This window comes from Herpailurus yagouaroundi, unplaced genomic scaffold, assembly GCF_014898765.1.
Source record: "Herpailurus yagouaroundi ecotype Mexico unplaced genomic scaffold, PumYag 166, whole genome shotgun sequence".
Taxonomy (NCBI): Eukaryota; Metazoa; Chordata; class Mammalia; order Carnivora; family Felidae; genus Herpailurus; species Herpailurus yagouaroundi.
The window spans coordinates 10,819,439-10,846,798 of NW_024412407.1; the positions used below are offsets into that span (position 1 = coordinate 10,819,439).

Consider the following 27,360-nt stretch of genomic DNA (forward strand, 5'->3'; position numbering starts at 1 on the left):
CGTAATTTCTTTAGAGTTTCTGTGAATGTTTTCATGAGTCTGTTTGGTTTGTAAATTTTCCCTTGCCACATTGAAAGAGCAAGAAGGTAAGGTCCTGAAGGGAATGATTAAAGTGATGGACCATGGTATGTGAGCTGTAGAAGGATATCCTCATTTTTGTTTAGTTAATCTTACATGTGTACTCACTAGGTAAAGGAAAGAAGTGAAAATAACTCCATAGACTTGTGGAGAGCAATAAATGTAAATCTATCGTTTTAGATCGCTAATCAGCCATATAGCTCATTTTATAGTCTTCTTTGGTCTACCAAACACAATTTAATTGCAAATGCTTAGTGAGGTAAATTTTAATCTTTGGCTCTCCACTGCTTACCCATGTGATAATTCCTCATGAAAAGGAAGTAAAGACTTTAATTATTTGCAATTAGAATCTGATTCACTATTGCTGCCCTACTTAAAGACCTGGAGACCTGAGCTTGGGCTGCTCTCAAAATGAGTACAAATGCAGGGGAAACTGCACAAGCATGGTCCATGTTCTTGGCTGGTCCCAGCCTGTGTTCCACTCTTTGTGAAGATCATTATTGCTAGAGTACGAGTTGGGCTCATTGCCAGGTCAGGCGACAGATACACTGTTTCATGTGGAGAATATCCAGACCTTTGGACCTACCCCAAGAAGGCTGCTTTCTTGGGCTTTTCTTTCTTGGAAGAGAGCCAGTAATCTGAAGGGATAAAACTCCCTCATTGTGTTAGTCTGCAGTATACAGATTTCTCGCATATACATAAACGTACCTGATGTTAGATTAACATCCTGATGTTAAGATTGACAAAAACATTCTTTTAAAAAGTGATACAGTAAATCCTGATATGTACTGTAAAATAACAGGATACCTATTTGAAAATAAGAATTCAGTTTATCAGTGATTTCAAAGCTAGGTTTTTCCCACATATTCACACCAAAATTAGTAGACTTAATAAAAACTGACAAAAGCAATATGAATAAAAACTAATTCCATGATAAAGATATTAAGTACCATTAAAATTTAGAGTTTTAAATTTTAACATTTTATATTCAGTGACTGCCTTTAATTAGACCTAAGTTTTTTTTTAAACATTAAAAGTACTTTGAAAAATACCTTTAGTATTTCTTTTAAAAACTCTTTAAAGCAAATATCAAAAGTTAGAATTTTTCACATGAGAATAGTATTTTCATTTGAGGCCTGTTTCAGGAATGACAGATCTAGAAGGAATAACTTACAGTGACCAGAGTAGCAATAGACAAAAATGAGTTAAAGCACAAAGTTAGATGACCTTTTAGATTTTTGAGCTATAACATAATTTTTCCAAAAAACATTCAAGACAAACTAGTTAATAGGAAATGTTAAAAATATTAATATGAACAAGTTAATAGTGTGGAAAAAAAGTATTCTATCAGGACTTGATAGAGCAAGTAGAGAGGCTTAAATTCCCACTCTTATGTAACTGCATTTTGAGAGGTATTAGGATACTTAATACTTAAAATGACCTCAAAGTATTTTTGGAATGATTGCACAGGCATGAGGCAGACTGTCCAATAATGTGGGAAATCTAGTTTGGGAGCACTCCTCTAAAGTTTGGAAAACAGTTTTAGGTTATGTGTTAAATGATAAAATGGATATAGGTTAGAAATGGATGGCCATGGGAGCACCTGGGTGGCTCGGTTGGTTGAGCATCTGATTCTTGATTTCAACTCAGGTCATGATCTCACAGTTCTGGAGTTCGAGTTCCACATAGGGCTCCATGTTGATAGTGGGCAGCCTACTTGGAATTCTTCTATTCCTCCCTGTCTTTCTGCTCCATCCCTTGTGCATGCTCTCAAAAATTAAAAAAAAAAAAAAAAAAAAAAAAAAAAAAAAAAAGGATTGCCACAAAGGCTGATCTGAAGGTAGGAACATTAATAAAGTAGAATTGTAAAATAAACTCCCTAGAGATCAGTGTTCATATGAGTTCTGAATAAATGATTTTTCTCTAAAGAATGAAACGTTCTATTTCATCTGCATTTTCAGATACTAGGGTATAAATTTAACTTGTAAGATTTTCAAACATCTCTCCAAGAAGCCTGACAGTAGGAGTTTGGAGTATCACATTAGCCTATGTAGAGTTGTCTCTCTAAATTTTTATACTGTCAGTTGGCTAATTTATCTGTCTTACTTTGCTTAGAATTTCTGATAAGACAAGATTTGAAGTTGTGGAAAAAAAGACTTTGTAACATGCAAAGATTACATAGTTCATCTTTTATCCCCTTCAAGTGTAGAGGTTGGGATGCCAGAAGCTTGAAAGGGACAGCCAGCTTGTATTTCTTTATACCCAAAACAGTCCTAAAGGTTTTGAAGTTAGGAGTGAATATGTGCCTGTTTTCAACTCCTAATCTATTTAAGAATTCTTGATTCAGCTTTTTAGGGAGCCCTGTCCTATACATCTTGAGACTGAACTCATGGGATGGCTTCTGGAGAATGTAGGAGAAGAAAGGGTAGTTCATGCGTGACCTGCTGGACCTGTGTTCCCTTTGACCTGTCAGCCTTCGTAGCAGAAGGAACTAAAATTGCTTGCTGGATGTAGGATTAATGGGAATGATTTGGGGATTTGCAGTGTTCTTTTTCTCTTTCAGGGCCTCCCTAGTGAAAGGACAGTACTGGGTCTGTCCCAGGTCTGTGCACGACAGAAATCAATGACAGTATACCAAATCTTGGCTCAGCTCTGATTCTGTAATTCAAGAAGGACTAGACCCTATATTTTCATGAATATGACTAGCTAGTTCCTTTTAGTTTTGTAGGAGACAGCATTTTCCATTGTGACCCCAGTTACTAAATTCTTAACATTCTACATGTATTACCACATGTGACCTTTTGAAGAGTCATGTGATCTGGAATTCAAATGTAATAATGAATATTGAGGAAATCTGAATTCATTTCTTTGTTATGCCACTTACTCAGTTGGTGGCTGTTGAAATTGTGTGTAACCTGTGTCGCATGTCTGTTTTAAAATGTGCACTATAATAGAAACTGATTCAGGGATACAACAAGGACTTAGTGATGTAATAATTCATTTATGTTTCAAGTTTCAGCCAGTCACGGGCAAGTCCATAATTGCACATTTATTGCTAGTAGTAGGTGGGGGTTCTAATTAACTGGGGAACCTCTTTGAAATAAAGCTTTATAAATTTTATAAGCTATAGGTCATAATTCTGTAAGGGTGGTAGAGACTTCTAAAATTGACATCATGGGGGACTGAAGATTTTTCTAAATCTGTTACTGAATACTAAAATCCTATTTTATTACCTAGGTTACCTGGGTAGTTTAATCTTCCCATTCACCACTTTCTTCACCTATAAGATGAGGATACTAATAGTATTTACTTTACAGAACTATTAATAATAAAGGAGATAACATATATGAAGTGTACCAGTACATGGTGATTACTCATTAAGTGCTTTTTTCATAATTCACACTAGTATTAATAACATCAATAGCGTGGCCTAATAGGACAGATCACCCAGAAAAGTTGAAATCCTGAGGAAGTATGCTAGATTTTATAATATCTGATAAGATCACTATTTCAAGGCACACACAATTCTTTGAATTGCGAGCCCTTTTGACTCTTTTACCAGTGGTTTGAAATGTTGATGATTCAGAATACGCTTGTTCTGATTTTATGCTCATTTTCAAAAACAATTTCCTGCTATTGTAGAAGTATAAAATTTGTTCATTTGGTCAAATACAGAGCCTTTGTGTCCATTCTAACTTATGTAGAGACCAGAGTGAATATTTCACTTGTTATCAGGAAAACCAAAGGTAATCTCTCCATCTTTGAATTGCTATTGTACATCAGTTAGGATTACTCATACCCTGAATTTCTAGTTTCCTAAACCTTGTGTCCCGAAGTGTGTTCCTTTCTTCTCTTTCCCAATTTTCTATCCTTTGTCCTAATTTTTCCTTCTTCCCATGAACATTTGTTGAGCGCTTACAAGGGCCATAACACATTACCCACAATGTTCTTAGTCTTTGAAGAGTACATAGCTTGCTGGTGGTGGTATGACGATTGTGTTAGTGGTGGGCTATAGGGAAAGGCTTGGACTTATGGGCAGTGCGGATCAGTGGTAACTTGTTGAGCTAACAGGGATGTTCCTGAAAATAACTTTGTTTGGACATGAATGAAGGACGAGTGAGAGGGACCGGGATGGAAGATGATGGGGCCATTTTGGAGACTTTGTCTAATTGTGCATTCTTAGTGCTGATATTCTAAGAAGGACTTGAATGAGTTTAGAGACACGGACACTGACAATAGGAGCAATACGAAAAAGGTTGTGCAAGAGAAATGACACAACTTGGGGACCAGATAAAAAGGGTAAAAGGACAAGAAGGGCTCAATGGTAGTGTACTGTTTAGTGTGAGTTACATGTAATAGGTTATTACTCATAATGAAAGTAAAGCTGGGAATAGGGATAGAAAACTCAATTTAGTATATTTTGAATATAAAGTGCCGGGAGGATGTTCAAGTAGAATCATGGATTCCTAATTACATTGTTGAAAATAATCCATGATATAAACTACTAAAAAATTGTGAAACAATCTCCATGCATTCTATAAAACACTATATGGTTAAGTGTTGTATTTACAGATGTAATTAAACATCTTAAGTTCTAGTGGGCAGATTATCCATTGCATGATATTCCTGATTTGATGGATTTGGTTTGCTCTAAATTAGTTTTGGGCCGTAATACGCTTGTTACTAATAAAGGATGGCACATCACTTTAGCATTTGACTTGGAACATAAATAAAGACAAACATTTCATAAAGATGATGTAATTGACACATGAGCTTTGAATGCCCATTTAAGATATTTGGAAAGGTCACTTTATCATTTGTTGCACTGCTTAATTAGAAAGTTCAAAAAGTAATGATATTAGACATTAAGCCTGTGAAAGTTACAGATGCTGTTTTTAGAAATGTAACTAAAAATTACAATTAAAAAACAAGTTTATTGTAATGACTTAATGGACACTGAGATGTTAATTACATAGTTTTATTCACTTTGAATCACACCCATCCCATGTAGCCTATGTTAAAATTTGAGCTGTATACTTAAGTAACTTTTGGCTCATTATATACATTTTTATGGCTAAGTACTTGTGTATTCTATGAAAGTTTCTACAAAAATAAGATTGTACACATTTTTTACTTAAGAACACATGGCCTGGGGCGCCTGGGTGGCTCAGTCGGTTGAGCGTCCGACTTCGGCTCAGGTCACGATCTCGCAGTCCGTGAGTTCCAGCCCCGCGTCGGGCTCTGGGCTGATGGCTCAGAGCCTGGAGCCTGCTTCCGATTCTGTGTCTCCCTCTCTCTCTGCCCCTTCCCCGTTCATGCTCTGTCTCTGTCTCAAAAATAAATGTTAAAAAAAGAAAAAAATTTAAAAAAAAAGAACACATGGCCATCCTTCCATATCAAACACAGAGACCTAATTCAGTAACAGTTGTATAACATTTCATTCAGTTATTTCTCTGTTGAGGATGTTAGTTTGAAAATTCTTAAATTGAGCCTCTTGGATTTTTTAGCTATAAAAGCCATTTATCTGCAAAATCAAAACAATGAAAACTTTCTTCCTAATACTCCTATTGTATATTTCATTTTGTCCTGCTTTAGGTAGCATTACCAGAACAATAGTATATGATAGTGAGAGCTGTCCTATTGCTTGAATAGCTGTTAGTTTAGTACATTATTTAAGAACTTAATATAATAGGGGCACGTGGGTGGCTCAGTTGGTTAAACATCCAACTTAGGCTCACGTCATGATCTCAGAGTTTGAGTTCGAGTCCTACGTTGGGCTCTGTGCTGACAGCTTGGAGGCTGGAGCCTTCTTCACATTCTGTGTCTTCCTCTCTCCTTCTTCCCACCCCCCACTTGTGTTTGATCACTATTTCTCAAAAAGAAACATAAAAAAAAAACCTTAATATGTATCATGAATATATGAATCAACATGAAATGCAGGACTGTGAGCAACCCGTGTAAAACCATGTACTTCCGCTCATACCCTCCCATTGTGTCCACCTGCCTTCCCTCACCTGAGGCAGCCATCACTTTTAAATCCCAAAACTCAGTGAAAAGATTCATTCATACTGCTGTGTTTTGAGGAAGTATGAAATCCTATTTCTTTTCAATTATTTTGGCAAAGTTGTATACAACATTATTTCATTTGCTATAGAAATTAAATTTTTGGGATCTCTAATACTGTTTGTCAAATTATGGTTATTTTTTTCCCCCTTTAACCTTCATTGTCAAACAGTATCTTTTAATGGTTAAAACCACTGATGCTGCAACCAGATTCCCAGAATTTGTATCCCAGATGTGCTATTTAATATATGGCTGGATTTTATTAACCTGATTCTATGAAAACTTTTGTTTGTGATAGGCAAATCTAAACTGTTCACTGTTATGATAAGTAGTCTATTTAGTTTTGTTCCTTTTATTTGCAGCTCCATTGATGATCAGCTGTGGTTATAAATTTTTCAGTTTCCATGTTGCAGATTTTCATCTGTAATACGGGATTAACAACAATACTTATGTCCTTTGGGACTGTTAAATGAGTTAATATAGTGAAATTTGCCAGAAATGCACTTGACTCATTGTAAGCAGTCTGTTAGGTATTGTATTTTATATCGATGGTTGAATTCTTTTTTCCCTAATTCCTTACGTAAGATGATTTTCTTCTTAGAAATTACCTCCTCCCTTTAAAACTGGAAGTTCTGGGTATGTGTTTCTCCCTTCTAATGTGCTTATATTTAGTAACTATGTATACACACTTACATTTTGTATTTAAAAGTAAATTCTAGGGGCGCCTGGGTGGCGCAGTCGGTTAAGCGTCCGACTTCAGCCAGGTCACGATCTCGCGGTCCGTGAGTTCGAGCCCCGCGTCGGGCTCTGGGCTGATGGCTCAGAGCCTGGAGCCTGTTTCCGATTCTGTGTCTCCCTCTCTCTCTCTGCCCCTCGCCCGTTCATGCTCTGTCTCTCTCTGTCCCAAAAATAAATAAACGTTGAAAAAAAAATAAAAATAAAATAAAAGTAAATTTTATCCCTTTTGCATTAAGCTTTATGAATTATTTCCTTCTGCCCTACTGAAATTTTGTTAAGCTGAATACGCCAATTTTCAGTGTTGTTAGCAGTATGAGACATTCAGGTGCTCCACATTATATTTCTGTGATTTGTCAGTATTTTTCATTTTAGCCTTTTGGGTAGGTATATAGTCATGTCTCATTGTGAATTGGCTTTTTCATGATAATCAATATTTTGGCAGCATTTCATATGTTCATATATTTTTGGATTTTGTCTATTGTGAAGTATTTAAGTCTCCCTTAATTTTACTGGTTTTTATCAATTATGGTTTAACTAATATAACCCATATATAAGCCATTTGTTTATATTGCAACTATCTTCTCCCATAATGGTGTTTTTAGTGAACACAAGTTCAGTCTTAATTTATTCAAATGAATAGTTTATAATGTTTAGTATTGTTTGTGTCCTAAGGAATCCTTTCCTTTTTTGAAATTTTAACTAAGATCATGAAAATCCTCTTTGCTGTCATCTTCTAAGAACCTTATGAAACGAATTTGGAGTTGTTTTCTTTTTTGCAAATCTTACAGTATTTGAAAAAGTACTGTTCTTTTTTTAAATACTTAATAGTATTTAGTGGTGAAGCTCTTGGAACTTGGATTATTTGGGGGAAAATTGATTAGGACTCAATTTTTAGACTTTTTTATTTGGACAAACTTTTAAAAAGTTAGGTGGTTATTTAGGCTTTTTAATTCTTCATAGGCCATATTTGATAAGTTGTGTTTTTCCAAGAATGTTTTAGAAAACAGCTCTAAATTTGTTTCCATCAAATTGCTTGTATTACTTGTTAATGTCCATAGGATCTTGATACTGGCTAGTTTTTCCTTTTTAACTTAGCCAGAATTAAATCTTTAGACGTGCAATTTTGTAGTATTGTTCCAGAAGCTTCTTTCCCCTTTTATTCTATTTTTTCTATTAATTGCTATGTTGTTGCCTTTAATCATTCCAGTTTGGAGTTCTCATTTGTTTCATTATTTTAGCCTATATAGAGCCATCTACTCTAAATAACTCTTGTCAGTCTAACTTCTTCAAACCACAGTGCTTCCTTAATTGGATTGTATTCCCATTTTACCTACTATTGCTAGCAAGGGAAATAGTTGATTTCTTAGCACCCAAGCTGGACACTCTTGGGGAGATTTCTCAGTGAGATACTGACTGGCCCTGTGTAACTATCCATTCAGCTTTGTATGAATTTGATTATTTTAGACACCTCATGTAGGTGAAATTATACAGCCTTTTCTTTTGTGACTGGCTTCTTAGCATAATGTCAAGGTTCTTTAGCATGTGAAAATTTCCTTTTTAAGGCTGAATAATCCATAGTATGTATATACCACATTTCATTTATCCATTGATGGACATTAGGGTTGCTTCCATCTTTTGGCTATTGTGAACAATGCTGCATGGAATGTGGGTGTAGAAATACCTCTTGAAGACCCTGCTTTTGATTTTTTTCTTTGAACATCTCAGAAGTAGACTTGCTGGATCTTAGTAGTTCTATTTGTAATATTTTCAGACACCTTTATGTTCTGTAGCGGTTGCACCATTTTTATAATCCCACCAATAGTTTGCAGGGATTGCAATGTCTGCACATTCTCACCAACACTTAGGTTTTTTATAGTAGCCATCCTAGTGGGTGTGAAGTGATACCTCACTGTAGCTTTCATTTGAATTTTTCTAATTAGTAATGAGCATCTTGTCACATGGTTGTTTGGCCATTTATATATTGCCTTTGGTGAAATGTCTATTCACATCCTTTGCCCATATTTGAATAGGGCTATTTTTTGTGGAGTTGTAGGAGTCTTTTAAAAAGACATCGTATGGGGCGCCTGGGTGGCTCAGTTGGTTGAGCGTCTGACTTCAGCTCAGGTCACGGTCTCCTGGTCTGTGAGTTCGAGCCCCGCGTCGGGCTCTGGGCTGATGGCTCAGAGCCTGGAGCCTACTTCCGATTCTGTGTCTCCCTCTCTCTCTGCCCCTCCCCCATTCATGCTCTGTCTCTCTCTGTCTCAAAAATAAATAAATGTTAAAAAAAATTAAAAAAGACATCTATGTGTATGTATCTGTATATACACACAATGTATACACACACACATCTCCCCATTTGTTCAGGGAGTTGTATTTATGAACCCTATCATTCCTGTATTTCCATTAGAATGTAATTATCTGGGGGAGAAAATAAAGGTCAGTGGGTTAATGGAGCTTGCCTTTTTTAGTCCATAAATAATAATCAAATATATAATAAGAAAACTACATCCTGCATTTCATCATAGTTCTGATGCTTTTTTTAAATAGGAAGTTTGAGTGAATGGTACTTACTATGGTCCTAACCATTGCAATCTATCAAGTTCCTATAACACTGGTTCACAGCATGCATCTATTAAATTGATACTCATTAATACTACAATGTTGAAAAAATTTCCCATGATAATTTCAAATCCGATTACAGTACATTTAATGGAGTTCAAGGAGCATATCCCACAATGACTTATTCTAGCAAATAAACAGAAAATCTCATGAGCTTTATCTAATAAGTATTGATAAAGAGATCCATTAAAAAAAATTTAAACACAGATCCAAGCATGTTCTTTTACTTCCATGATGGCTTACCAACAACAATTGCAAGTAGATGGTGCATCGTGCTTATGACCATCCGGTATCACTAGGCAAGATTCTGCTGCCAGTAGTGAACCTAGTGGAAAAAAGGAAGACTTTGCTGCCAGCCAAATAGGTGAATATGTCACCAGTATATGACTCTCAGCCAGAAAGAGCCTAATCAATACTTTCCCTTCAGGTTTCCCGAAATCATCTAAGCAAAAGCTCCAGAACCTGGCACATCGAGACTTAAAGAAGAGTGGAAACACAGCTGAAGAGCTTTGGAGAGCCATTTGTCTTAAATAATTAAAGATAAAATCCAACCCCCCCCCAAAAAAAATAAAGCACCTGCTGTTATATATCACCATCACCCCAAAACTAAGGCTACATTTCTCATGAGACTTAGAAATATTTTTAAAACAAGGGGATTATGGTACACCGGAGTCTGTTATAAGAGCTGTTAAACACTTGTGAATCACTTTCCTAGAGTAATGAGAATGAACAACTTTGTTTTCCACTTGACGCATGCTTGTGTAACAATGCCCTGAGATTGCCAAACAGAATCACCCACTGCTCCTGCCTCAAGAATTTGAGCATCACAGCACAACTCTGTGGATGAGCATTTTAACTCTAATTTTATAAACCTAGCAACAAAATAGCCGACCATTTTTCCTAAGCGACATGGCAGTTAGACATTTTTTTTTAAAGTTAATTTGAAGGGCATGTGTCTGTCAACACATTATTTCTTCATAACTAGTAATGACAAAAATAATGACTGTTTACTAAGTCCTGATCTAATAGCTCTGTGTGAATGGTCTAATCTTTTGAAAACCTGGTCGGGGATGGGTGGTAGAATATACTAACCCAAGATAGGCCACTTTAGCATACAGATTATTTTGAACTAAAGGCCTTAAAAAGATGCAAAATGGGCTTTCTAATTCTCCTCTTCAGGAAAACAGATTTCTAGATATTTTCTCCCATTCAGTAGTCTTCCTTTTCAGTCTGTTGTGTCTGTCCTTTGGTGCAATTTAAAAATTTGATGTAGTCCCATTTGTCTATTTAGTCATCTGTGCTATGGTGTCCTACCCATCCAAGCAGTCCTTGTGAAATCCAATATCATGAAGCTTTTCTTCCATGTTCTTTCTCAGGACTTGGAGAGTTTGGGGTCTTTTAGGTCTTTAAGATGTTGAGTTTTACAAGCTAAGGCTCTAATTTCATTCTTCTGCATGTGGATACTCCGTTTACTCATCACCTCTTGTCAAGGATATCATTCTTTAACCCATAGAGTGGTCTTGGCACCCTTGAAGATCATTTGACCAAATACATCAGTGTTTATTTCTGGCCTCTGTGTTCTGTTCCATTGATCTATATGTGCTAGTCTTGCTATGCATGGTCTTACATAAGTCTTTTTGTTGACATACTTTCCATAGGTATAAAATGAGTAGAACTACAGGGGAGGTGTACATATGTGTCAAACTTGAAAATTGCCAAGCGGTTTTTCCAAAGTGGTTGCTGTAACACTTGGTGCTGTTTTTTAAATTTAAGCCGTTTGGGTAGGCAGAATCAGTTTCTTTTTGTCTCGAAGTTGAATTGTTACTGAAGCACTTAGTTATTCTGAAATTTATTCTTAAATATGTTATTACTTCTTGTCTCTTCCTACTAGAGTATAAACTTTATAAGGTTCTGTTTGCTCTGCAATTTCTAAATGTTCCTTGATGTAGAGTAGGTATAATGTTTATTTTAAACTGATGAACAAATCAGAGTATATTTACTTCCTATTGACTCTGAGATTGGTATATTAAGTTACATCTGTGTCTACGAAGTGGATATTTTAGTGGTGGAGTCACCCCCGGATAAAGATGGTAGGACAAAGTTTTAGGGCTATACACGGTTTGCCAAGTTCAGAATTTCCCAATGAGATAAATTTCAAAACATCAGTGCACAGTAGTATCAAAGGGCAGGATAGTTTTAAGAATTAGAGAAAGTTGACATGTGGAAACCATGCTTAAGGACTTTGATTACTTACAACCATAAGATTACTGCTTATTTAAAATGAAATTATTGTTGTCATACTCTTATATCTCTGTCTAATCCTTATAGTACAACTGAGTCTGAATAGTTTTGGTATTTGGTTTATCAAGTATCCGGGACCTTGGATTTCTTCTTACCTGATTCCTTTGGTTCGCTTTTCTGTTAAATACTTGCAAACAGTTGTCAGAAAAAAATACAGAAGAATAAAGGACTTACACATGGCATCTGTGATTAACATTGAATAATTTGCTGTATTTTTTCATTCCTAAAAAGTTTTATTTTTGAAAGAAGGTAAGCAGGGAATGAGTAGAGAGAGGGGCACAGGGGATTGAACGGGGCTCTGCAGTAACACCAGCGAACCCACTGTAGGGTCCAAACTCACGAACTGTGAGATCTTGACTTGGGCCGAAGTCAGACACAACTGACTGAGCTACCCTGGTGCCCCTGAATTCTGTATTTAAACATAACCAAACAAAGTAATCAGATATCTTATAAATCAAATATTATAAAATACAGATCTACAGTTTTTCTGGATTCAAAGAGTTACCAATGTTTCATGGTTTTTCTGTCTGGTGATCTTTACATGATGTCTAACAAAAGGTTTTGTTCTGTATCATACAAAATGTGATTGATCTATAATGAGTTGAAATGCCATTGGCTTGAGCACCCAGTTTACCTGAGGAAAAAAAGGGGGACTCCTCAGTTTTAAATTTTTCTACCGTTAATAAATGCTTTTGAACAGTCCTAGCTGTTTAAAAAAAAAAAAAGACTCGGAGTTTGGTTTCTGTTGGGCCAATCTATGAAAAATAACATTTTATTACTGGGAATAGTAATAAACTGCTGCATCACGGAGTTAAATTTCTTTTTATCTTTTATTTCATGTTGGAAGGTGATGTGTGTGTATTTTTGCCTATTTTGTGCAGTATTTTTAGTCCCACCTAATTTAATGGCTCTGCATTATATTCTTTTCTCCCCCCAGAAAGTCAAATAAAGAAAACCACTTTACCCTTTCAAAACTACAGCAACACAAATGAAGATCTTAATGTAAAGAAGGAAATGGTTTTAGGGTACCCTTCAAAAAATAAATCATTGGAAGGTGAAAGAAGTCAATTACATTCCAGGAAAAAACGTTTTTTATCCTACCCGAGATATGTGGAAGTTATGGTTACAGCTGATGCTAAAATGGTTCATCATCATGGACAGAATTTGCAGCACTATGTACTAACACTAATGTCAATTGTAAGTAAACTTGTCCTTTAAACTTTCTAAGATGTGTAATGTTTCCTTCACATTTATCTGAAAAGTTATTCGAACTTGTTAAAAGATTTGAAAGTCTCTGAAAACACTTAAAGAATAATTCGAGTATTTTCAGTATCCTATATTTTCTACCCTTTGGTGACAGGGAAGATTCTAGTAGCCCTGATATTTCACCCCTTGAATCTGATTATTTTTTTAAAGCTTATTTGTTTTGGGGGGAGGGGAGGAGATTGCTAGCACATGTGCGCAGGGAAAGGGTACAGAGAGAGGGAGAGAGAATCCCAAGCAGGCGCCGTGCTATCAGTGCAGAGCCTAATGTGGGATTCAAACTCATAAACTGTGAGATCATGACCTGAGCCAAAATCCAGAGCTGGAGGCTTAACCAATTGACCCACTGAGCTTTCCGTGATTCTGATTTATATATATACTTTTAACATTCATTCGTTTTTTAAGAGATAGAGCCATGAGTGAGGGAGGGACAGAGAGCGAGAGGGAGACACAAAATCTGAAGTAGGCTCCAGGCTCTGAGCAGTCAGCAGAGAGCTCGATGTGGGGCTTGAACTCAAGAACCATGACTGAGCCACCCAGGTGTGCCTCCCCACCCCCCAATCTGATTTTTAAATCTTATTTCTGCACAGAAGGAATGGAAACTATTTTGCTATTGCTATACTTGTCAAGTCAGAAATTGGAATAAATGATATTTTATTTTTAAGGTTTTTAATTTTAATTCCAGCTTAATATATTGTTAACATAGTGTTCTATTAGTTTCAGGTGAACATTCAACAGTTCTATACTTGTTGCTCATCATGATAAATGTACTCTTTAATCTCCATCACCGATTTCACCCACCTCCTTTTCTGGTGGTAATCCTTACTTGTCTATGGTTAAGAGTCTGTCTTTTTTTTTTTTTTTTTTACCTTTGCTCATTGTTAAATTCCACACGTGAATAAGATCATATTTGTCTTTCTGACTTAATTTGCTTAGCATTATACTCCAGCTCCATCCATGTTGTTTCAAATGGCAAGACTTCATTTTTTATGGCTAAGTAATATTCCATTACGTGTCTATGTCAGACACATGCACACCACCTCTTTATCCATTCATTTATCAGTGGACACTTGGGCTGCTTCCATAACTTGGCTTTTGTAAATAATGCTGCAATAAACATAGGGGTGCATGTGTCACTTTGAATTAGTGTTTAGGTATTTTGGGGGGTAAGTACCCAGTAGGGCAATTACTGGATCATAAGGCAGTTCTGTTTTTACTTTTTGAGGAAGTTCCACACTTTTTTCTATAGTGGCTGTACCAGTTTGCTTTTCCACCAATGGTGCAAGAGAGTTCCTTTTTCTCCACATCCTCACCAACACTTGTTTCTTGTGTTATTTTAGCCATCCTGATGGGTGTGAGTTGATATCCCCTTGTAGTTTTGATTTGCATTTCCCCTGATGAGAAATTTTGAGCATGTCTGTTGGCCATCTGTATGTCTTTGGAGAAATTCCTGTTCATGTTTTCTGCCCATTTTTAAAATTGGATTATGTGGTTTTTTTTGGCTGTTGAATCAATTCTTTATGTATTTTGGATATATATCCATCCATACTCGTAGATGGATATGCCATTTGCAAATAGCTTTTTTCCCTTTCTGTAGGTTGCTTTTTAGTTTTGTTGTTGGTTTCCCATGCTCTGCAGAGTTTTCTATTTTGATGTCCCAATGGTTTACTTTTGCTTTTATTTCCCTTGCTGCAGGAGACCTATGTGAAAAAAAACTGTTAGACTGACGTCAGAGAAATTGCTTCCTGTGCTCTCTTCTAGGATTTTTATGGTTTCGTGTCTTATGTGTAGGTCTTTGATCCATTTTGAGTTTATTTTTGTACATGGTGTGAGAAAGGATCCAGTTTTATTCTTTTGCATGTCGCTGTCCAGTTTTCCCAACTCCATTGGTTGAAGAGACCGTCTTTTTCCCACTGGATGTTCTTTCTTGTTTTGTTAAAGATTAATTGACCATATAACTATGGGTGTATTTCAGAGTTCTGTATTTGGATCTATTGATCAATAGGTCTATTTTTATACCAGTACAGTACTGTTTTAATTACTACAGCTTTTTAATATAACTTGAAGTCTGGAATTAGGATACCTCCAGTTTTATTTGTCTGCTTCAAGATGGCTTTGGCTACCAGGGTCTTTATCTGTCTCATAGAAACTTTAGGATTGTTCTCTCTCTGTGAAAAATCCTTGGTGGTATTTTGATATGGATTGTATTAAATCTGTAGATTGCTTTGGGCACTATAGACATTCTAAAAAGATTTGTTCTTGCAACCTGTATAAAATGTCTTTCCATTTCTTTAGATTTTCTTGAACTTATTTAATCTGTTTTATAGTTTTCAGAATAAAGGTCTTTCACCTCTTGGATTAAGTTTATTCCTAGATACTTCATTATTTTTAGTGCTGATATAAATGTGATTGTGTTCTTCTATTTATCCTGCTTTATTCATGTATAAAAATGCAACAGATTTCTGTACATGGATTTTTGAATCTTGCAAATTTATTGAATTCACTTATTCTAGTTTTTTTTGGAATCATTAGGGTTTTCTACATATGGTATCACTAGATTTGCAACTAGTGTAAGTTTTATTTCTTAACAATTTAGATGCCTATTATTTTGTTACTTGCCTAATTACCGTGGCTAGGACTTACTTCTATGTTGAATAGGAGTCATGAGAGTAGACATCCTTGTTTTGTTCCTGATCGTTGGTTGAAAAGCTCAGTTTTTCTCTGTTGAATGTTGTTAGCTGTGGTTATTTATATAGGGCCTTTACTATGTTGAGGTATGTTCTCTCTAAGCCTGCTTTGTTGAGGGTTTTTATGAATGGATGTTGTACTTTGTCAAATGATTTATCTGTATCTGTTGAAATGATATGGTTTTTATCCTTATTGTGATGTATCATGTTGATTTATTTACAAATATTGAACCACCTTGTATCCTAGGAATAAATCGTACTTGATCATGGTGAATGGTTTTTCAATGTATCATGGGATTCAGTTTGCTAGTATTTTGTTGAGGATTTTTACATGTGTTTTCATCAGAGATACTGGCCTCTAGTTCTGTGTGTGTGTGTGTGTGTGTGTGTGTGTGTGTGTGTGTGTGTGTGTGGTGTCTTTATCTGCTTTTGATATCTGGATGATACTGACCTTACAGAATGAATTTCCTTTATTTTTTCCCCTTTTTTTGGAATAGTTTGAGGAGAATGGGTATTAACTATAAATGTTCAGAATCTTCCTATGAAACCAACTGTTCTACACTTTTAACGGGAGTTTTTTGATTACTGATTCAATTTCATTGCTGGTAATCCATCTGTTCAAATTTCTATTCTTCCTGCTTCAGTTTTGGTAGGTTATGTTTCTAGGAATTCATTTTTTCTTGGTTCAATTTGTTGGCATGAGTTTTCATAATCTCCTCTTACAGTTGTCTGTGTTTCTTTGATTTTGTTACTCTTTAATTTGTGATATTTGTGACTTTTTCTTGATCTTTTCAAAGAACCAGCTCCTGGTTTCATTTATCTGTTGTATTTTTTTAGTTTTATATATTACTTATTTATACTCTAATCTTTATCATTTCCTTTCTGCTGGTTTTGGGTTGTTTATTTTTCTAGCTCCTTTAGGATGCTATACAGGTAGGTGGTTCAAGATTTTTCTTCTGGTAGAAAGGTAGAACTGTATTGCTATAAACTTCCCTCTTAGGACCACTTTTACTGCATCCCAAAGATTTGGGACTATTGTTTTCATTTTCATTGGGACAAAATGACACTTTACATTATAAATGTATTTATGGAGATTAAAGGACAGGCTATTAGAGAGCTGCTTTAGCAAATTTGGAATGTAAGATCACAGTAGCTATTAGAGTTCTTGACCTGATATTAACATCTATTTTGAGTAGGGGTGGTGGCAGTATCCTGGAACAGAATTCTAGACCTAGTGAAGGACCTAGACTAGTTCTACAGTGGTAGAACTCTATATCTTATATATACCAAATACATACACATACTTAAATCTGTTGTCTGGACTCTTCTGGATTTAGGCCTGTTATTTTGGAGTAATTACTAAAAGCATCTTTCATGCTCAAGAGTCCCCTGGTTTAATTAATGAGTTATATAGTCACCTATTTATACAGATTCAGGTTATCGGAACATATCTCATGGCTGGAAGTACCTTTATTCACATGTAAGGAATTTAGATCTACTTGATGGAACAGACATGGCCAGGATACATCTATTGGTTATTGTAAATTTTTCTTGGCTAGAAATGTCCAGTTCAGTACATTGTTATTTGAAGATAAGACCCTGTTTTTTTCCTTATATATAATATTTTACCTTAAATTCTTATATGTGCTAATAATAAATGGCCCATGTTGCCTAAGTATAGTATCTGGTACCAAGTAGGCATTCAGTAGTTCATGAAAGGTAAATAGGTGATTAAAGTAATACTTTTTGGGGGGTGCCTGGGTGGCTCAGTCGGTTAAGTGTCTGGCTTTGGGTCAGGTCATGATTTCCCAGTCTGTGAGTTCAAGCCCTACGTTGGGCTCTGTGCTGACAGCTCAGAGCCTGGAACCTGCTTTGAATTCTGGGTCTCCTCCTCTCTGCCCCTCCCATGCTCATGCTCAGTCTCTCAATAATAAATTGATGTTAAAAAAAAAGTAGTACTCTTTTTCAGAATGCATGACATTGTAATAGATGACTCAAAGTGATTTCTGTATTGTGTATAATAGGACATTTGTTGACCTGAGTTTTTAAAATGAAAACAGAGCAATACGTGGAAATTTATACTGATAACATGTTTTTACTTCTGAATCTGAAGTAACGAAAAGTGTAATTATCTAGATGTATAACTATCTACATCTGAGTTTGGCAAGCTCATTATGAGGGGATTCTAATGAGAGTACAGGCATGGAAGATGTCAGTTGATAATGTAGGAAATTGTATCAAGTATATGGAACAGTGTAAGATAAACTTAGTGAATTTATGCGGGTAAAGGAGATAGTCATTAAGAAAATTGTGGGAAGGAGGGTAGAGATTCCCAAGGAAAACACTAGATTTTGTAAAGGTGACAGATTTTGAAGCCTGTTTAATTATGGGTAACTCTGATATCCATGCTGTAGAAATAATGACTAGAAGAAGGAAATAGCCACACAGCTTTGGCAATACTGGCATACTCAGAAATGTTTTGGTACCTGTATTTCACATAAAAATCAATATAATCATTGTTTGGAGAAGATACTGTGACATAAAGTCACAGTTGATAAAGGGCAAAACAGACCTTCTTCTGACTTCATAGAAAGTAAATCAGCTTCTCAGATTGCTTGAAACAGTAGCCCAATATATGCACATGTTACTTCCTAGACCTGTAGTCCCACTAGGAGAGCCAATTGCAGTTGAAGATGAGATGTTTGTAGATGTAGTCAGCTGGTTGTGTTGAGCTTTCATTCACAAGGAGATAGACTGAAGCAGGGTTAGGGAAGAGGGGAGCATTCCAAATGTAGATAGGTAGGAGGAAAAATTTAGGACAGTTTCTGTTTTGAGGTAGTGTGGGTTTTGTATATGCTTGCTTTGTCAAAGGTCAAAGTTCAGATGACAAATTACCTGCGTTTAGTGCTTCTCCATTCTTTTTCATTAAAAGGATATGTGGAATTTAAGAAACAAAGGAAGAGAGGGGGGAAAAAGAGGCAAACCAAGACAGGTTAACTGTAGACCACAAACGCATGGTTACTGGATAGGGGAGGGGGGAGGTAAGGACGGGGAAAAACAGGTCAGGATTAAAGAGTGGACTTGTGATGAGCACCAGGTGTAATATGGAAGTGTTGAACCACTATATTGTACACCTGAAACTAGTTTTATACTGTACGTTAACAAACTGGAATTTAAAAACCTAAAGAATGTTCAGGTAAGAATACAGGAAAGTCAGACTTCATGGTTCTGTATATATGTTATTAGTGAAAAGCTGTGGTCATAGCTGTAGTTGCAGATGTAAACCATGTGAATGGAATCTTGGAGCAAGAGTGACAGACTCTTCTTGTTTTGCCTGGGACTTTTCTAGTTCTAGGGTTGAGACTCCTGGCCCTGGAAACCCCTTAGTCCTAGCAAACTGGAAGAGTTGGGCACACCTTGCAGAAATAGTCAAGTGTAGTTCAACTTGTTTCATCTCCACTTGTGAAGTCCATTTCCAAAATTGTTCTGAAGTGATAAGAGGAATGCAGTCTCCATGTAAGTGTCTGCAGATGTGTTTCCGATTGAGGAAGGAAACCGAGATTTTGCACATTAACTACATTTATTCAAACACACAGGATATTGGTAATGTTCTTGGTGACAGTAATTTAGGAAAAAGACAAGAAAATGTGATTTATACTTGAAGTTTGTGAGCCATTTAAAGAAAAGTTCAAAATGATAAAGTTTTTGTATGTTGGCTCTATATAAAATGGAGAAATAGCTTAATGCTTCAACACTGAGCACATGGATTATGGACACCATTTAGAGGATTATCTGCCCTTAACCTTACAGACAATTGTGCTGTCTTTTTCTTTACTTTCAACAATTCAACAAAATGAGTACAGTGATGGAGAAATTTGTGTGATTTAATTCACTATAGTGCTGTACGGATACCTTAGTGATCCGTTATTCAAAGTGATTCTGGCATTAATATGAAAATTGGGAAGAATGGAATTATGTATAGTGCATCCAATAAAATAAGAGTTTGTGTTAAATGACCAAAGATGTTTAACTATTTTCAATACCAAAGCTTTTATCTGTAGAGAATTTGGGTGACAGTATTAGGCTAAAATGGCATTCACATATAACTAAACAAAGAATTTGTAATGAGAGCAATTATTTTCTTAACAAACTTACTTTGATATTCAGTGATTTATTTAATAAACCTTGAAAATACTGTAGGTCAGAGACTTTTATACTCTGTTGTGTTTATAAAGGTTTGACTTGATAGCATTCACTTTCTTACACAATTAATCATGTAAATGTAAGGCACATCATGTGATCATCAGGAATGAGTCCTGTTTATTAAAATACAGTTACTGTTGGAGACACTTATCAACCAAAAGCCTCACTTGGATTACCCTGACTTAATACCTTTGATTTCACTGATGTTCAGGGTAGAGGAAATTTTTAGCCACACTAAAATAAAAACAATGATATACTTTCATACTTCAGGTAGGACCGTTATGTTCACTTTTCCTTCAACTCCGTGTTCTTATTTTTAATTTTTAGATTATTTATTTTTAGCTGAAGTATAGTTGACTTGCATTATTGGTTCTGGTAGTACTCCATGTAGTAAATAAGGATAAATTTGTTCCTTGAGCATATTTACTTTGTTGTGGAATATCATTTTCTAATTTCGAGCAAAAAGATCAGACAAGATTTGTGATCTTTGTAAACAGTCTCTTCACTGTGTTAAAATCAGTTTTGTGTAGAAGACTTTGAAGGTGAAAGCGATCAAAAGGTAAACAGTTACAAGTCCTCGGGATGTAATGCACAGGATGGTGAATAGTTGATATGGTGACTATTGTATGTTTGAAATTGCTTGGAGTAGATCTGAGTTCTCCTCACGAGAGAAAATAGAACTATGTGATGATTTATCGTGGTGATTTTATTATATATATATATATATATATATATATATATATATGTATGTGATTATATATATAATGTCAATTATCTCCATTAAAAATGGCTAAATCATTTTTTAAAAAGGCAGCCTCTAAACAGCCATATATACATTTGCTGAAGCTGTGTATACAAATTATTTCAAAATAGTGGGTCAGTTAATGGTGACAATAACCTCATTATTTGCACGAAGTGTATTTTGCTTAGAATTTTCTTAAAATATTTAAACAGAATTTATATCATTTCTTTACTTTTTTTTTTTTTTATAAATATCCATGAAGTACTGTTAGACTTGTAGAGAAACATAAACATGATATGCTAGGGGAACAAACACTTAAAGAATAAAATATTCAATATATTCTAATTAGGTCAATAAAATTCTAAAATACAGCACTCTAATATGTAATGATTATAATTATATATCAATATTACATGGTGCTGTAGAACAAAAGGTTATCTAAGAAAGCTGATGTAGCATTTTTCTACTGTGTAGTCTATGGAATGGGATACTAGTCATGTGACATGCTCTATGGGAAGAAGGAAAAAAAAAAAAACCGTTGAAGCATTTGTGTGAAATTCCTCTCCTAGATAATGTGGATTTGTTAGGTATCTTCACAAAAGTATCAAATAGGCTATTTAACTTTTTTACTCCACATTTCTCAAACCGTAGGATGATTTTTGTGCTTTAAAACACAAATGGCCTCTACTCTCCTCCCCTCAATAGCATCTGGTAAATACTAATTGAATACACTATGGCATGGTGACCAGGGATGCTTGGTGCCTCAACATGGTTGCAAGAACGGAGACAAAAAAGAGATCCATTTCCAGAATTGACCAACTTCCTTGTAACTAGCAATAGAGCTAGAACTAAAACCAAGGGCTCCTGGCTGCATAGGGACTTCTCTGAGGCCATGGTCAAGTGTCTGCAGTGGTAGTGTCAGGGCTAGGGCATGAAACACATCAGGGTTCTGAAAGAAAGTTTTATACCAAGAGCTAATTAGAAGGACTTAGGGGATAGAATTCTGATGTTCTAGAAAATACAGTGGTCAGAGCTAAAGCCAATCTATGAATGTAGTCATGAAAAAGTAGCAAACATGGTACCTTACCATCTCGGCAATGTAATAGGAGGGTGGTAGTTTGGGGATAAGAGAAGCACATTGTACATGTCAATTACAAAAGCCCCTGACTAATTAAATGGTCCTTGTCATCTGCCTGCTTCATAATTCAGTTTAACTGAATACTTATACAGTAACACCTTTAAATATACACATAAAGTAAAAGGAACATACGTTGAATGTAAGCACATTATGAAGGTCTATACATAAAACAGGAAATGCATACAACTAAATAGGATGCCTTAATTACTCAATGATACCATTTTAGCATAAAAGCAAAGTATCAACCTGAGGGTTTTTTAGGGAGATTGTGTAAAGAATTAAGTTGAACTGTTTTTTGTATGTTTTACCTGAGGACGAATGAGGTTATATTTTTGTTTTCATTTAAATTTCAGTTAACCTGCATTATAATGTTAGTTTCACTTGTACAACATAGTGATTCAACATTTCTATACATTGCTCTGTGTTCATCACAAGTGTACTCCTTAATCCCCATCATCAATTTCACCACCACCCCCCACCTCCCCTCAAGTAACCATCAGTTCTCTGTAATTAAGAGTTTGTTTCTTGGTTTGCCTCTTTTCCCCACTTTGCTCATTTGTTTGCTTAAAATCCACACACCTAAAATCATAGGGTATTGGTATTTGGTTGACTTATTCTGATTAACATAATACTCTGTAGCTCCATCCATTCATTGCAAATGGCAAGATTTCATTCTTTTGTATGGCTTAGTAATCTTCCATTGTATGTATGTATATGTACATATAGATATATGTATATACATCTATATATGTGTATATACCATATCTTACAGATGGGCTACTTTTCAATAAAGGTGCAACATCTGTTTCTTAAACTCAATATTATATAGTATCACCTACAAAATAAATTCATAACCTCCAGATTGTCACTTGTAGTCCACCTATTTCAAGTAATGAGTGAAGAAATTAGTCCTGTAGATAATTCATAGTACTTAAGCTCTTTCCTATGTGAAGTATGGAGAATGCATGGTCTCTTGTGACCTAGAAGTCTTCACAACTGTTCATTTTTAAGTGGAAGAGAGCCTTTGAGCATAAATCTGAGGTGTATTGTTCTCTTTTGTAATTGGACTTAGAAAAGCATCCACTGTTAAACTCACTGAATCAAAGGATAAGTCTGAAGTGTGGGTATACTTTGTTTTCCATGGGAAGTATGTACTTTCTTAAGTTGCATGGAAAATACCAATTCAGGTACCAGTTTCCACAGCTCCCATTTTCAAGTGGGCAGTGCTGCGGGGCTAACAGACCTGCTTGAAATGGCCAATGATTTGTCCCTGTACTTACTCTCAATGCCAGAAGACCACAACTTCTGCCAAAGGCACCACTGTAGGTAGAAATAACCAACCTGTAAATGCCTATGGCTGCACAGCTAAAACAATAAAGTTCTGGAAAGTGTATTGAAGTCCATGGTGACCCTGCAGTGTCAGCATTTCCAGAGATGTTTTTGGCTCTTGCTCTGGTCATTATTCCATGTAGCAAAAACAAAAAACAAAAAACAAAAAACTGGAGCAGTCATGTAGGTGATTCATTATATTGCAACAGCTCTTTGGCTGATGGAATGAGGACTCCACCACTAGTACTTCCAGCAAACTCTAAGGTCCACAAGATCAGGGTCCATGTCTTCCCTGTCTCTGGATTAAAGCAAGGTGTAGTGTTGAATGTTAATCAAAAGGATGGGACAAGTAGTATCTCCTGAAGCAATTGCTATCTTGGTCTGGGTCATGGTCCAGGAGATGGTGATCCAGGTTTCAGAAATTTTTAAGTATAGTTGACAATGCTGTATCAGTTTCAAGTATATGACAGTGATTTGACAACTGTACATGTTATGCGGTGTTCATGTGTAGCTACCATAGTTCACCATGCAATGCCATTGACCATATTCCCTATTTAGTACCTTTCATACTCCTAACTTATTCCATAATTGGAAGCCTGTACCTCCCACCCTTTCACTCATTTTGCCTATTTCTTCCCTTCTGTCAACCACCTGTTTGTCCTCTGTATTTATGGGTTTATTAATGCTTGGTTTTGCTTTTTAGATTCCACTTATAAGTGTCTTTTGCCTGACTTCTTTCACTTAGCAATATACTCGCTAAGTTCCTCCCATGTTGTTGCAAATGGCACAATCTCCTCCTTATGCCTGAGTAATACTATTACACACACACACACACACACACACACACACATATATATATATATATATATAATGATGTCTTTATTCATCTATCAGTGGACACAGATTGCTTCCATATCTTGGCTCTTGTAAATAATGCTGTAATAAACACAAGTGCACATACCCTTTTGAACTAGGGTTTTCTTTGGGTAAATAGCCAGTAGTGGAATAACTGCATCGCAAAGTATTTCTATTTTTGTTTGACAAACCTCTATACTGATTTCCACAGTGGTTGCAACGAGTTTACATTTACACCAACTGTGTCCACAAAGGTTCCTTTTTCTCCATATCGTCACCAACACTTGATATTTCTTGTCGTTTTGATATTAGCTATTCCTGATAGATGTAAAGTGATGTGGTTTGGGTTTCCATTTCCCTGATTAGTGATGTTGAGCATCTTTTCATGTGTCTGTTGGCCATGTATATGTCATCTTTGGAAAGATGTCTCTTGAGGTCCTCTGCCCTACTTTAATCAGATGGTTTTTTAAGGTCTTTATATATCTTTGATACTTAATCCCCAATGGATATATTATTTGTAAATATTAGGTTTCTGTCTAATTTTGATGATGATGCCCTTTGCTGTGCAAAAGCTTTTTCTTTTAGCGTAGTCTTAGTCATTTAGTCTTGCTTTTTTCTCCCTTGCCTAGGGAGACCTATCAAGAAAAATGTTACTGAGGCCATTGTGAAAGAGATTACTACCTATGTTTGGAAATGACTTTCATTGCACAGGTGGCCCAGGTCCTGAGGGGATTGTCTTGAAAGGAGTGAAAGAGGCATTGAACATGGAAGACACTACTGCAGCAGAAACCGCTATGATGGGTACAAGAAGAGATAAATTAGTGAATTAGCACCTTAACCAAGAATCATAAACTGAGCCCATGTAGAGGGCCTCATAGAATTGCATTTTTCAGTTTTGGAAAATTAAAGACCAGGTGGTGACCTGCCTATTGACCTGTGACCTCTTGTCGGGTTTCTTATGTGATTTTAGATGAATCAGTCCCTGTGGATTCCAGGAATGCTAACCATTAAAAATTCTAAGCATATTCAGAATTGGAACTATACAGCCATTTTGGAAAATATTAGTTAAAACTTCTCTATGGAGTATAATGGTATGTAAATTAGGGAGTGTGGCACAGAATGAAGTGAAATTCCTGCTGAATCCTCAAGGGTATTTTCCAAGTTCCGAGTGCTCAAATTACTTGATTTTGTTAAAATGCAGATTTTGATTCACTAGTTCATGGTGGGGTCTGCGATTCTGCATTTCTGATCAGCTCCAGGTGATACAGATGCTGCTGATACATGGACCGATCTCAGTAATAGGGTTAAGGTTGCTGTTTCTCAAACTTGGTTTCACATGGGAATCATTAAAAAAAATACTGGGAAAATTTTGAAGGTATACTGATGTCTGGGTCTCAACCCTAGAGATTCTGATTTAATTGGTAAGAGATGTAGCCTGGGCATCAGGATTTGTGAAAAGGTCCCTGGGAGATGACACTGTGCAGGTAGGTCAGACAATTGATGTTTTAGGACTGGATTCAGTTTACTTTTGAGAAGAAATAACTCATTTAGGTATCTGATCTTACACTTTCTAAAGTAAATACTATAATTTTTTAGCAGTTAATACATCAAAATTTACATGTACGACATATGAAGGGCTGTCTTATAAAATCTGAAAGCATATGTAATAAGATCCTAACACTAAGAACATATTTTCATACCACAGCTCTTAAAAGGTCAATAGTAAAGTGCAGTTCTATCAAGAACTAGAAATGAACTCTGATGTAGGATTAACCTTGTAGAATGTGAAACATTTTGTTTTCCCTTGTAGGTTGCAGCAATCTACAAGGACTCAAGTATTGGAAATCTTATCAACATAGTAATCGTGAAATTAGTTGTAATTCATAATGAACAGGTAAGAAACTGGTTGAAGTTAGTATCCTTAATAGTAGTAGACTTTACATACAGATCACAAAACTGTTACTAGAAATGAGCTAGTTCTAAAAATTTACATTCAAAAACTTGAATGGGAGTGATTAACTTACTTTGTGATGGAAATAAAAGGAAATAATAATTTAAAAGCAACTAAGTATTCCCTTTTGTAATCCTACCCTTGAAGGATTTGTAACAGTTTTTACAAATTTTTTGATTCTAAATATTAGATGGTTTCATGGAAAAGGTCTCACTAGATTCCGTTTTGATCCTGATGTTTTAAATATTGCTAAGATATTTTTTTAAAAATATGAAGGACAGGTGTCACTTTATCTGTTTCTGAAAATGCTATTTGATAAACTACGAGGATGCTGGCAAGCTTGGAGAAAAGAGGATATGGATGTGTTAATGTATTATTAAATTCTTTTTTTTTAATTTTTTTTGTGTGCAGGAAGGACCAGTCATCAGTTACAATGCAGCTACCACATTACGTAACTTTTGTTTATGGCAGCAAACTCAGAATGTTCTTGATGATGCTCACCCTTCTCACCATGACACTGCTGTTCTTATCACTAGGTACAGTTTTAGAAATAACCTTCCCACCACAGTGGTTTACCTTTCTGTCCTGCGTGATCACTGCTATTTCTTGTTACCTTCTTTATCGATACATGGAAGCGTTCTCTAAGAACTTGTCTTGCAAAAGATACTGTTGAATGAAAACATTGTTCTTGCAGACCAAAATGCAAATGGATTCCTTAGGAAATTAGCAATGTTAGGTTGCTGAGGAGTGAACTGACCCAAACAAAATAATTTCCTTATTAGTGACAGAACTAGGAAAAATATTTGGAAACAAACATAGTTATGGAACTGAAAACAGGTTATGTTCCTTCCCCACTTGATACTTCAATCACTTGGAAGAGCTTTTGAATTTTAACTGGTTGCCTACTTTTTTGGCTACTTGTACTTTAAAAAGAAAAAAAACAACAAAAAACCTATTGTTTTGATGCTCAATACATCTCTTAATTGCTAGACTGTATTTGCAAGGGTCTTAATGTGCTTACTTACTAAAAACAACTTATGCTATTAAAAAATATCCATTTTACAAGCACCACTCTACATTGTTAATTCATGCCTTTGCTTCAGCAACACTGGTTACCAGAATAATTAGATTTTAGGATTGGCTGGTTGGTTGACAGAAGGAAATAATTCTTCCATTTAGGGGTCAGACTCATAATCTGCTTTCTAGAACCCTGAAAGGAAACCCTCAGTCCATGTAAAATAGCTGACATGTAGGAAAGACCAGAGAATTGTCAGATGGGTTAGGGACTAAGTAATGCAGAAGGAAAAACAAAACAAAACCAAGTTGGTGATATCTGAAAACATCCTTATTTGTCGTGGAGAATAATCACTGCAGCTCATAGTGATGCGCAATA

The 27,360-nt window shown here is 35.7% G+C and overlaps 1 protein-coding gene across 3 annotated transcripts in view; it reads left to right on the forward strand.

Moving 5' to 3' along the window:
- Positions 1-27,360, forward strand: part of ADAMTS20 (ADAM metallopeptidase with thrombospondin type 1 motif 20) — a 180,262-nt gene that overhangs the window by 30,299 nt on the left and 122,603 nt on the right. For all 3 annotated transcript variants that reach the window (XM_040488395.1, XM_040488396.1, XM_040488397.1), the window contains exons 4-6: positions 12,737-12,996; positions 25,827-25,910; positions 26,379-26,503. In XM_040488395.1, coding sequence (XP_040344329.1) covers positions 12,737-12,996; positions 25,827-25,910; positions 26,379-26,503 — 469 coding nt within the window. The remainder of the gene's footprint in view (positions 1-12,736; positions 12,997-25,826; positions 25,911-26,378; positions 26,504-27,360) is intronic.